This window comes from Boleophthalmus pectinirostris, unplaced genomic scaffold (genome assembly GCF_026225935.1).
Source record: "Boleophthalmus pectinirostris isolate CB_2022bp ecotype Guang Dong unplaced genomic scaffold, ASM2622593v1 HiC_scaffold_4, whole genome shotgun sequence".
NCBI lineage: Eukaryota > Metazoa > Chordata > Actinopteri > Gobiiformes > Gobiidae > Boleophthalmus > Boleophthalmus pectinirostris.
In genome coordinates, this window is record NW_026571353.1 from 18,056,271 (window position 1) to 18,069,564 (window position 13,294).

The 13,294-nt window shown below is 37.2% G+C and overlaps 1 protein-coding gene across 1 annotated transcript in view; it reads right to left on the reverse strand.

Annotated features, from left to right (window-relative positions):
• coro1ca (coronin, actin binding protein, 1Ca) overlaps positions 1-12,596 on the reverse strand; it is an 18,070-nt gene extending 5,474 nt beyond the window's left edge. Inside the window, exons 1-6 of the mRNA XM_020935387.2 lie at positions 12,455-12,596; positions 9,515-9,708; positions 2,892-3,014; positions 2,093-2,222; positions 1,408-1,586; positions 1,190-1,309 (exon numbers count right to left, since the gene is read on the reverse strand). Coding sequence (XP_020791046.1) covers positions 1,190-1,309; positions 1,408-1,586; positions 2,093-2,222; positions 2,892-3,014; positions 9,515-9,706 — 744 coding nt within the window. The 5' untranslated portion in view covers positions 9,707-9,708; positions 12,455-12,596. The remainder of the gene's footprint in view (positions 1-1,189; positions 1,310-1,407; positions 1,587-2,092; positions 2,223-2,891; positions 3,015-9,514; positions 9,709-12,454) is intronic.
• Between the last annotated feature and the right edge of the window lie 698 nt (positions 12,597-13,294).

A 13,294-nucleotide genomic window follows, 5' to 3' on the forward strand; every position in this document is an offset into this window, starting at 1 on the left:
ACATTTAACAGTAGAAAGTCTCAATGAAAATGTCAGTCTCTCCATGTCATAAATTTCATTAACTACTTTGATCCAGTCAGTAAATACAGGTGCATCTTTACACAAATATCTTTTGTCAGTACTGTTGGATGGAGCAAAGAAAGCCATTATCAGGAAATAGTTATCTGATTTCTGTGTTCCACATGCAATATTACAGAAAAAGACAGTAAATCCTAATGACAGGTCTAATCTGAATATACTCTGAATAGCTTTTATCACCATTGTCCAGTAGGGTGTGATCTTAGCACAATCCCAAAATATGTGAAAATGCCCTGCTTTGACATTACCACAGTCTTTAACATATTTACTAGAAATGTTCTTTGATGCTTGTAGACATTTGTAAGCAATGGCTATTTGTTTCTTAGGAGCATTACCTTTATATGCTTCTAGAAAATAATTTACCAGAGCCCCCTCTTCTGCAGTAAATTAAATTTTTCTATTGAAATAGTGTCTCAACTGAAAATGTCTAAAAAGGTCATGCTTTTCCAAATTATACTTGTTTGAAAGTTCCAAAAAGCTTTTCAGCATGTCTTTCAATGATAGTCCAATAGCTAGTAATACCATTTTGAGAACATTGTTGAAATCAATTATATACTTTTGCTAGAAGAAATTCTGAATCAAATGCTGGCCACGTATAATTTTGGCCCTTTGTTCAGTATTCTTGTTTTTAAGTATTTTACTTCATACATTAATTGGTGCATTTATCATTGGTGGTAATAGTTGTGAATCTAAATGTATTTTTAGTAAAGGTTGGTCACCAAGCATAGATTGTAATGGAACATCAAAGTATGACTGGTCAATGTCTTTCCATTTAGCCTCACAGCTTGGGTCACACCAATTTATCAGTATTCGTAACTGGGCTGCTTTATAGAAACTCTCCAGACAAGGTATAGCTAACCCACCTTCAGGGTGGAACATTATTGAAGGTTAATAAACATTGTGCACTGTCTCCATCTCATTAAATAAATAAACTAAACTAAATCAACAGGTGTCTACGTGCCTCATGTAAATTAGATAGTCAGAACAATATTTTTGAGATCTTAGCACAGGTGTAATATCAAGTTTAATTGGCAGTCCTGACTGCAGTCTTTTGTATCAATTAACTCAATTAACCATCGATAATAATATACAAATGTAGTGAAATAGTTACCTTGTCCCATAGAGCCACATGTCTTTCACTCATGCGACTGAAGCCAGTGGTGAGCACCTTATCATCTTTCAGAAAAATGGCTCGCATCGGCCGAACGCCTTCATGGGCCTTCTCTTTTTCCTGAGGGGGGTAAATATAGGTCAATAGGAACATATCTTCAGTTAACAGTTAATTTTTATCAGCATGTTATAAACATTTTCAGTACTCCGTATACTTACAGCAATAATCTTGTTTTCGCGAGGGTCAATAACACGCACAGTCTTATCTTTGCAGGCAGTGCAAATAAGGCTACCATTGAAGTTCCAGCAAACATTGTAAATGAGATCAGGGTGCATGTCCAACTCAATCTGCGCCTCCTGTGTGTCCAAGTTCCAGATAACAATGATGTTGTCGCAACCTGTGGAAATAGTAATTCCAGTAAGTAAGTAAGAATGTGTCCTTAAAGGGAACATATTATGGTATTTTCTGATCTATATTTCCTCATCTAACACCTATCGGGAGTTATATTTTATCTCATTCATGTTTAACACACAAATCCTGCATATTTAGGCTGAGTTCTTTCAACTAGAAAACACTTCAGACTCACACACACTGTATCACCTTGTGATGTCATGTGGTAATACAGGAAGTGCTCCACTGTGTTTTTAAACTCCATACACCTTCATTAGAATAATTTGGATAATTCATAATGATAAACAGCCAATCTCTACTGAACAAAAGGAAATCTACCAGTTCATTACATCATAAGGTGAAATAAAGCATTTTGAACTTTGCAGATGTAAACAGACTAATAATAAAAGGGTTACTCAAACATGTGTGAATGGGGAAAAAAAGAACAAAACTCTGGGTTTGTTTGAAATTGCTCACGTCATTTTATAAATTCTATACAATAAGGACTCCTACCTGCACTCAGAAGAATGTTACTTGCTACCGGGTGCCATGAGATTATGCCCACTTTCTTGGAGTGGTAATCCAGTTCCAGAAGAGGTTCTTCTAGAGGTGAGAGCAACCCATTTTCTGGAATTTCCCATATCTACAATATTGAAAGAGTATAAATTTTGAATTTGTTGGAAAATAAGATAAGAGAACCTTTATTCATGTTTGTGCAACAATTTTTTTTTTTTTAGTGGTACTTCGAAAGCAAAACAGATCTAGAAGAAGACTAGGGCTTAAGTATGGCTTCAACATGACTATAGTAGGTTGGAAAGAGGACTAAAATCAACAAACAGAACCTCACCTACGACCAGGAGCTGTCACAGTTGGAGAACCACTGACTAATCTAGACTATATATATAACAGCCTGTATTCATACTTTCATGTGGGTCAGTGTTATTTGTAATATTACTCCATTAATGATCAAATGATTCAGATTATAACAATAATAATATGGAAGGCCACACTTTATGAAATTCATTTTATTATTTTTTTCTATACAAATCATCTGTAAACGTTATCCATTAGTGTAAAGTAAATGTAGCCATCAAACCAGTAGATGGCACCATTAGCCAAAAAATATGATGCCAGGGTCTGGACTGCAGTAGAGTGTCTTGTGTCATTAACAAGTTAAGTGTGATAGTGACAGTGGTCAGTGGCCCAGAAAATGCATGCCTCATCCTATCCCAAGTGCTTGCACACCATTGTTTTACATAAGCACACTTGGCAAGTTTTAACATTCATATACTAGTATTGCTGGAAAACATACCTTGATGCTGCAGTCATCAGAGCTACTTGCAATAATGTTATCATTGTGGGGACACCAAGCAATGTCTAACACTGGGCCTTTGTGTCCACACACCGTGGGATGTGAACTGTCAATTCTTCCTGTCTGGAATTTAACAGAATATAAAATAGAATTAAAAACATATACGTACGTCCAGAAATACACTATTAAACATGTTGCATGTCTCTCACACACTCACGTACACATGCACGCACACACACACCATCCTTATGCATGCACAGCAATAAAAAGAATATATAACCACAAGTGGTAATCACACCGCATCGCAAGGGGAGAGGCGCGTGATACCGCTTTACTAACACCCACTGTAATATATAGAGTACTTCATTCCTCTATGAAGAACTCATTTTATGTGCGCTAGGCTTTGCCCATTTACCATTATATGTTCCTGGTTTGTGCACTACTTCTTTGTGTGCACAGGATGCGCATGATTTGTGTCTTGGGTAAGTGAAGGACTCATGCGCAGTTACGCGTAATAGGCCCTTTGCCAGCTTGTGGGGATTGGATCTAACAACTTTGGCTTCAACATTTTTATTAATATTTAAACCTCACTATTTATAGGCACATTGAATACATTTTTGATGGATTGCCATATTGTCAGAACTTTGTCTGGACAAACCAAAAAATACTGCAATAATCTCACCCACCCCTAATTTACATATCATATAGGAATTATCTGTCCCTCAAGTGTTCCTTGGAAAGCAAAAAAGAACAGATCAGGACAAAGAATTTCTCAATTCGCATTTCAGAAATGAATGAACAGAATGATGAAAATAAGTGACTGGAATGGATGGCAATGGGATTAAACAGTTTAAATAGAGAGAACCATATTGCTATATTTATTTAATGGTAATTTTATAAAGAGAATGCATGTTTTTATTTGTTTGTATTGTGCACTTTGAATTACTTTGTAAACAAATTGTGCTTCACAATTTGTGAAAATGAAGTACTCTATATATTACAGTGGGTGTTAGTAAAGCGGTATCACTTTGAATTACTTTGTAAACAAATTGTGCAATACTAATAGCAATACTAATAGAAGTGCCATATTATATATATATATATATATATATATATATATATATATATATATATATATATATATATATATATTTTTAGCAAAATTAGCAAATACTTGCTTTATTTGTGATTTTATATCAATTCTGATAAACTTCTAGATCAGAAAATGTGAAATTTTGTCCTCTAGTACTGATCTTTGCTCAAATTACCATTTAGTTTCTATACCAGTTTTAGTATTGTTTAGCGTCTAATTTTCAATACTTTTGACAACTATGCTATAAATGCAAAAATGCAAAAAACTGAACCTAAAAGCTGTTTAGCTTTTTTTATCTTTAGGGATATTGGACAAAATATCTCACAATTGATGGGATTATGTCTATTTGTGTCTATTGTGTAAGGTATGTAGTCAGATGATATTTGCTATGTTTCTATGTTCTGTGTTCTTTGTTAAAACTACAAATAATCAGCACATATTTCCAACTATTAAAGAGCAAAACCAGAACTTAAAGTTATATAGCGGCTGTTTTCAGTAAAATATAAAAGAAAATATAGATGGTCAAAAAAACAACAGCTGCTATGCAACAACACAAAAGAAAATGCATACAGTGAGTGAATCAGTGTTGGAGGCTCATCACAAACACTATAACACTTGTGTGCTCCCTGAATGAGCAATACTTTTCAGCTACACACTTTCTTTGCCACTAAACATGTGATCCACACATGCACACACCACCAAAATGTCTGAGAATGCTGTGCTAGAGTACCACCCAAAACAACAAACAAGAAATGCCCTACAGCAGATAAAACCTTTTACTCTGAGAAATGGAAAGTTCTAAAATGTGTAAAAGGTTCAGTTAAAGCACACTGAAACACACTGCACAATATTTGACACATATTGCAAATATTGGGAGTACTACTGAGAGTAAATTTGGGAGATTAGTCTTTGTAGTTCTCTGCATAACACATCATTTTACCTGAATAATAGTAAATTAAATAACAGCAAAGTTTGTGGTTGTAATTCTGTTGTGTTTTGTGGTTAATCTTTCAGCTCTAGAGGTGAATATTATTGTTGCATAATTCTCTTGTCTATGCCGCTCTCAGGATCCAGGCCTATCCTAGAATTCAGACAAGTACTGACTCGGCATAGACCAGCCAATGGCAAAGCAGGAAAGAAATGGTCTTGGAAGCCTGTCAGACAGGGAGCTCTACATGACCATATAAGGTAAAATCTGCAGTCAGCAGGACTGAGAGGGAGAAGCGACAATGCAGTGTTAACCAGGCAGAGAAAAGATCCTTAGCCTAAAGTAACCAAAGTTTGGGAAAGATGTCCATCTTGCACACCTTTAAAACTAGCAATACTAGAGTTTCTGAGTATCACCACAGCAGTAGAGCCCTGATCCAAATGAGTAATTGAATGAATAGCAGTTTAGAACTTCACCAAATATTTTACATTTTATATTTTAAACTGGTCACAGATTATGCTCTATGGAGTGAGTTTTAAAGAGCCTATATTATGCTACTTTTTGATCTATGTTATAAAGTTGTTTCCTCATCAAAAACATACCAGGTTTTATTCACCCATGTTTAACACACAAACCCTGTATATTTAGGTTCTTCTCTCAAACAAAAAACACTCTGCTCTGTTCCACCTTGATGTCATATGCTACACTATGTTTTTAAACTCCACACATCTTCACTCGAATAATTTAGATAATTTCAGACCTGAAATTGCCAATCTCTACTGAACCAAAAAATAAAAAGGTATCTGATAACTTGAAAATTACAGCTTCATGACATCATAAGGTGTAATAGAGCATTTTGAGATTTGGAGATGTAGACAGACTAATAAAAAAGGGTTACATGTGTGAATGAAACAAAACAGCTCCACGTGTTTTTGATGAGGTAATAACATTCTAATATGGCTCAAAGCTCACAAGAGTTAGTTTTATGTATTATAGGACGATTAATGTTGCACATTTTAGTGTTAAAAATGTGAAGAACAGAACTACCGTAGCGTACACATCAACACAACGCATCTTAATTATTTACTGCAATGATACAACACGCTTAAAGTTCAATTTTGCGTAATATAGGAGCTTTGAGGATGTGTAAACCGCTTATGTGTCAGAATAAAAAGCCTTCAATTTTTTTTCACTCAAGCCTCTTTGAATAAACTTTCACAAAGGGGCCATCACCCTCTCCAAAACTGAATCAGTTGCCGTGTGACAGGTTTGACAGATTGAGGCGTCCAAGCACTTGTTTACACTAATTACAGACTCAAGTTGTCAACAGTAAAACTGTATTTCAAGTCACCAAGTGTGCCTATGGGCCTCATTTATCGTTTCATGTGCTAAACAGCTAAACACGTTAAAAGTGGAGCAATTTCTAAAAGAGATGCTAAAGAAGATGAAGCTCAATTTTCCTCCTATGAGTAAATGAATATGCTTAATAGGGCTGGGTATCATTCTGAAGGTGTTGATACGATACATACCTCGATACATAGGCTACGATATGATATGTATCTCGATACTGTGAGCTTTCGATTCGATACGATTCAATACAATATATTTCAAATCGATTCAATAAGGTTCAATAAAAACTAAAGGCTAAATCATGGCTGTGATACCAAAAGTCTTTTTTAAACCACTTCTTATGCAAACTGAATATAAAACACACCCATTTTAATCCTCAAAAGAGCGAAAATGTCAAATGTGTCGCATAAACGAGTTTCCTTCCACTGAACAAGCAACAAAACTATAGTGCTGCAACAAAATAATATAGTATAATACACCTAAAAATCCTCTTGGCGATATATCGATACAGCAGCTCACAATATCGATACTGTATCATCAAATTCAACAATACGACATATCAATATTTCAATATTTTTGCACAGCCCTATTACTTAACATAAACCCCATCTGACAGACAGGATGACTGTATCTCTGGCTCTACCCCTCTCCTGATACAGTCAGCCTCCTCCTAATGTAATCATTTTAAAGAAATTTCTTACTGCTTTGCAAAGAGGGCAATGAAGGTGAAACACCTCCCTTTGTTATCAAAGTTCAGAGTTCAGAGTTCTTTTTCTAACGCTGTTTTGTGTTTCACTATAAGAGATATGGCTCACTTCCAAATAGTAAATAAAGCTCTTGAAGCAGTAGGATACTTGGATGCTTGACAAGTGACCCTAAATGGAGCCAGACACCCTTGGTTCTAGGACCAACTGTGCCAAAGAAGGGCCAGAGACATCCAAGTCTATAGATTTGCACAAAGGTATGCAGCGATGCCAACTGGATACACCGCATATATCCCGGATGGACACACCTCTGAAAAGGACACATGAAGTGTAAGCCAAGGAGATGGCTTAAACAATCAAGTGTGAAAGCCTTGGACTGAACACTGGCTTGCCCAAATGAGAAGAAGTCCATGACACAAACAACTAATCTGCCTTTCTAAGACCAGCTGTTATACAGCTATTATAGCTGTATAGCATACACCCTCAACGCCTGGACGGGGCACAGGGAGTGAACTCGATGCTCCACAGAAGAGGAGAAAGGTGGAGGATGAAAAGCTGCAAGTTCTGAAACAGAACAGCTATATGCTGTATCCACCTTCTTCACAAAGGCTGGGTTGAGGCACAGGGGCACCTTGAATAACCCAGGGGCAAACAGCAAGCATGTCGGTCTAATCAACAAGGCTTGCATTTCACTAACACACTTCGCACACGTCAACGTAAGAAGCTAAACCACCTTTAAAGTAGGATGTGTCAAAGAAACAGCCACTAAGGGTTCAAAAGGGCGGAGACAAAGGGCATCCAGAACATCAGACACAGAACATTGGAAAGAAGTAATCTGTCGGTCCTCACAGCACTCTCAACAGTAGCACACTGAATAATTTCAATAACATGTGCACGGAGACCAGTGGCATTAAAATTCTACCTCTCATGGGCCAGGTCCAGAGTGCCACCTGGTCCAGTCAAGGAGACGAACAGCGGACACTTTGCGTTTTCCTGCGAGGTGAAGAGATCAACAGCATCTTGACCGTATCTCCGGCATAGCTGCTCCACCACCTGTGGGAGGAGAACCCACTCTTCATACAGAGGATTCCCTTGTGACAACAGGTCGGCCCCTCCGTTGACAACATGCAGAACATGCGTTGCTTGGAGAGATAAGAGCCTGGTGTTGCTCTCTATAATTATCATCTGAATCCACCTTCACATTGCGATGAAGGTGTTGTCTGTGGCACAAGTGTAGTGCTGTGAGCCAGCGCTGGAAATCTCTCATTATTAATAGGCAGATGATCAACAGAATTTACTGGCACCATGAGACCAAAGGTGAAGGCACGTCCTGAACATGACAGTCGCACCTTGATGAAATAGTGTGAGGCACCGGGTGGAGATGGAGTTTATGCTCCACCCCAGATATTCTGTGAGTTGTCTGGGTACTAGCCGGCTCTTTTCATGGTTTAAACTGACATATAGGGCAGTGAGATGATTAAGCACTGTCTAAGTGTCTCTTGCTGCGTGTTCCTGTGAACACCAGATAAACATCTATGCAATAGAATATTCTGATCCCCCTGGCATTTGCTGAACACTCTTGGTGCCAGCGACAGCCCCGAAAGAATGACCTTGTACCTTATTTTCACCAATGTGCAAAAAATATGAGCAAAAAATGCAAATGAAATTGTAATAAGCCTGGTAGCACCTGCCAAACAACTATGAGTAAAACTGCATGATAATATAGTACGCAGAACAGACAATTAAGTGCAAATATTTTGCACAGGATGCTGTACTTTGTGCAACTATAGGACATTTGATATTAATTTAAAGGGCTTTAAAAATGGGCTACAAGGACAGATAAAATAATACCACTTTGTTTTCAAAGTAGCAGGAATAAAATATAAACTCTTTACCTGCGATACCTTGGCCCTGACTTCCACAATTCTTCCACTGAACCAGAATGTTCCACAGTAGCTGTCCATCAAACTGGACTTGTCCCATATCCTTAAAACATGCCCTAGAATGGGAACTATGGGGTCCTGTCACCACGTACATGAATCCTACAATGGGATGATCAGTCATCCCGCGTCCAAAGCAGAAAGGATAACGCTGGTTAACCTACTGTTGAAAGTTTTCACGACAGATGCTCCGTAATCCAAGCGCTATGCAGAAATGTTGGGAAGTAAGGCAAATGTGAATTTGCACAACACTTAAAAAATTCAATATCCCACAGGAGTAGAGGCACGCAAACTTGCATTCTCTGACTGCTCTCATTTACATATCAGTTTTGCAGCAGAAATAATATGCACACTTCCCAATGGTATCACACACAATATGCCCACTAATTGCACAAGCCATTTTTCAGTTGGCACTCACGGTTTAGCACATGGATTGGTAACTGACGCCCAATATAATTATACTATAAGCATATACACACATCAGCAAAAGACCCAAACCATTACCATGCAGACTGATTTCAGACAGTGCAGTGGAAATATCATTTATAAAATAATTTCTATTACAGGTCTAAATACAATAAGAAGGCCTAGTAAATATGTGTGCTTACCCTGTGCAGAGGAATAACAAGAAAGGCTCCACCACCACTAGCCTCAACGATTATAGCAACAAATTTAGGGTTGATAGCACAGAAATGACTGTCCCATGTGACCCTGGATACTCGGATATCATCATAGCATTGGTCATTCTTCACCGTCTGGCCAAAGACGTGACGATATTTGCTCACTCTCACAAAACTCATATCTGAAAAACAGCATACAGATACAAAATCAGAAAAGTACACAGATAAGTATTGGTAACATTATTATTATTAATGATATTTATATATTTATATACATAATATATTTTATGATTAATGTTCATATAGGCCTATTTTAGGCCTATTTCAAGAACATTGTCAGTTAGGTCTAAAATTTGGCGAATTTTCAAAAATAAAAAAAAATTACTAATAAAACATCAAATGTCAGTCACAGACTTTTTAATACAACTATTTATTACTTTTATTTATTAACACAAAACACACAATTAATATAGTAAGTGTCCCCTTCCACCAACAAGTACACAACACCTCCCAAAAGTGTTTTGAAGCTAGATTGCCAGTGTGTCCAACTTTGATAGGTCCTTTGCAGTCCTGAGTAACCATTAGGTCGCTGACATACAGATGAAGCAATAACATCTCCACGGAGAAAACATTTGATGGACCTTCCACCAGAAAAGTTACACAATGCACCTTTAATGATGTTTGAAACAATAATAACTGACATACAAATCACTTTAAATGCCTCGATGCCCAAACCGTCTTCCTAATCAAACCTGTTGGTCACATGGAAATGACAACTTTTTTTATGCAGGTGAGCATAAAAGTACCTTTCCATTAATTCCACACAGAAATAAAATTCATGACATTCAGCTGCCCTGACAGCAAGGCAAGTGTGTCAAAAACCAAATGGCAAGTCTGTTGATCAGAATACGTAGTAGACCACACCAGCAGGAAGTTCTTCCTGTGGCCTGAGCAGTATCCCCAACAGACCACAGGAGGAATAAACCTCCTCATATGGTATACTCCTGCTTAGATGTTGTGAGTTTGATGTTGTTCTATAGGGCTGTAGTTGAAAAAGGGCATGTATCAGTTAGTTGAGAAAAAGCAAAACACACTCAAGCTCACAGGATTTCATAAAAAATAAGTGTTCAATCAAGTTACAGTTATTTACAAAAAATAAAATAAAAAATAAAAAATTGGTAGACTAATAAACAATCTACTGATTAATCAATAGGACCTATTGTTCTATCAATAAACCCAGAATGCTGAAGAAAATCCAACATTAACTTGCTATATACTATTTAAATTAAACCTCTTTACATTTCTGATCATCACATCATACTTTTAATACTAAATCCTATGTCACTCTCAACTCATAATCACAAATACTGGCACCCCTGGTATATGAAAAATATTGTACAGTGAAAATGTGTTTGTTAATTATTAGGGCAGTAAGTTATAATATCCTGCAAACTGGAAATGTTGTGAATGTTGTGTGTCTAACCATTGTCAGAAGGAAAATGTGAGGTCCCAGAAACACTGTTCGAAACCTACAGAAGTGGTGAAGGCCTAGGCGATATTGACAATTAATAATCTTTTTAATAATCAGATCATATTTGCAATCCATTAGAAAATTAGAAATGTACTAAATGTGCCTGTAAATTCTAGGTTCAGGTTCAAATATATAAATTTGAACACAAAATGTGCAGGATTATCACCTTATTCTTGTTGGGAAGTTGTGCAACTTTTGACAGCTTTCTGTGACAATATTAGGGCTTAATGAATTTGGAAAAAATATCTTTGTGATTTTCTAGATAAGCATAGCAATAGCAATTAGATCTGTAATTTGTGTTTTAATAGTAACCTTACATGATTTTGTTCAAAGTTCACTTTTTGAACACACCCAGGTTGAGAATCATTGAGAATCAATAGAAAGAAAGAGAGAATACAGATTCCACTTCTGTAAATTCAAAACAAGAATTTTGATATTATCTGGTAAAAGAGATAATAACCATGTCTGGTTGGTTCTTGGGGCTATAAAGTTTCAAGAACTAAACACAATTTTACTTCATTTCTGTAATATGAAGTATAAAATGTGACTTTATGCAGTTAGAAGACAAAAAATACTTGACATCACAAGAACTGGGTTTGACTAGAATAATAATTTTGAAAAAGTTATATCATATATTTTCAGTTTACGTATATCGTTAATAGTAAGCAGAGTAGGCTATTTTTTACCCCGTTATTCTTTTCTCATATTAATATATCAAATATTTCTTGAGGGCATTATCTTTTACCTTTCCCCATTTTTCCCCACAATAAGCAAAATGTCAGAGCTGGAACCAAGCCTACATAATCCCATCATAAAAGTCTCCTGTTGTTGTGTCATGTCGCTGCTGTGTCTGCCCATTGTGTATGTGGCAGATTACAGGTATAAAACTAACTCAGGTGCGCCACTGTCCGACTTCCTGTTACACACCGCGTGATTGGAAATTGAAACTACTCCCTAGGTTAGCTGACGGAGCTTTAGAGCACCACGTAGGCAACTACACAATGTAACAATAAATTAAACATGTGTTCTTGCTTGTGGCTACTTCACTTACATTAAACTTTTTGTTCCGGGTGATATTTAGAGGCTAACGGCCGTACTATGCCCCCACCCCATCGTGCGATCTACAGCACATTTTGGCCCGCTTTGACAAGGCATCTCACCTCATCGTTCCTCATTCACAAAACCTCCGAGGATAACATAAAAACTGGGGTAGTGAAGCTTGTAGGTCAGTTCGAGTTGTTGAAAAGTAGTTAAACAAGTATGGTGCGTCCCGATTGATTTTTAGCTAACCTAGCGCAAGCACTTTCCTTCCTGATCGCTCCAAAAATGCAGTTGGAAACAATTATAGCACCGAGGTTAAAATTTTAAGAGAATGTCGGAATTTCTTTTGAACCTACCTCCTGAAAGAAAAACAAATCGATTGCCTCGGTAGTGTTAGGACACAGCTTGGAAAGTATCCGGATAGATTCCTACAGGAGAAGCCGCCTGGTGCTGTGCTGAGGGAGTGCTGACACAAGTATGTGCATTGGGTTCCGCCCCTGCTCTGGCATGGTTGTATGGAGCCATTGCCATTGATTGCTGTGAGTGCGCTCAGCAGCACAGTATGCAGAAATTAAGAATGATGTGATCTGTGATATAATGCATCTATGAGTAAAAAAAGACCACTTTCAGTAGCTGGTCTTTTTTTCAAGGTGGTCACGGGCCAAGCTGTTCTTTAATATTTTTTCTTCACAATCATTAAGCATAACAAATAGACTTGTGTTATTAGTGTTGGCCAACATGTATGTGCCCTCATTTGGCATAGAAACTGTATTCTTTAAGGCTTCCTTCCATTAAATTTTTCACATAACACCACTAGATGCTACTGTATCTATGTTGCTGCAGTCTGATAGTGGTCTGAAGACCTGAGAGCTCAGGTGTGCCTGAACACAGGTTAGGGGCCTCATTTATAAAAGAGTGCATCAAAATCTACTTGTAAGAGTAGGCCTATGCACAGATAAAATACAAGATTCACCTACGGAAAAAAAGTAAATAAATTGTGATTTAAAAAAAAACTTTTGTATGCTCTCCCTCACTTCATAAATCACACCTGCAGCAGAAATCTGCATACATGATCCTACCTCATGTCACACCTCCACCGCTCCTTCATTTCAACATAAAAGAACAATACAATGTGAGTCATGAATGACATATACTTAAACATGAGCCGATAAATTAGTGCTTTGGGTTAAGCCTAA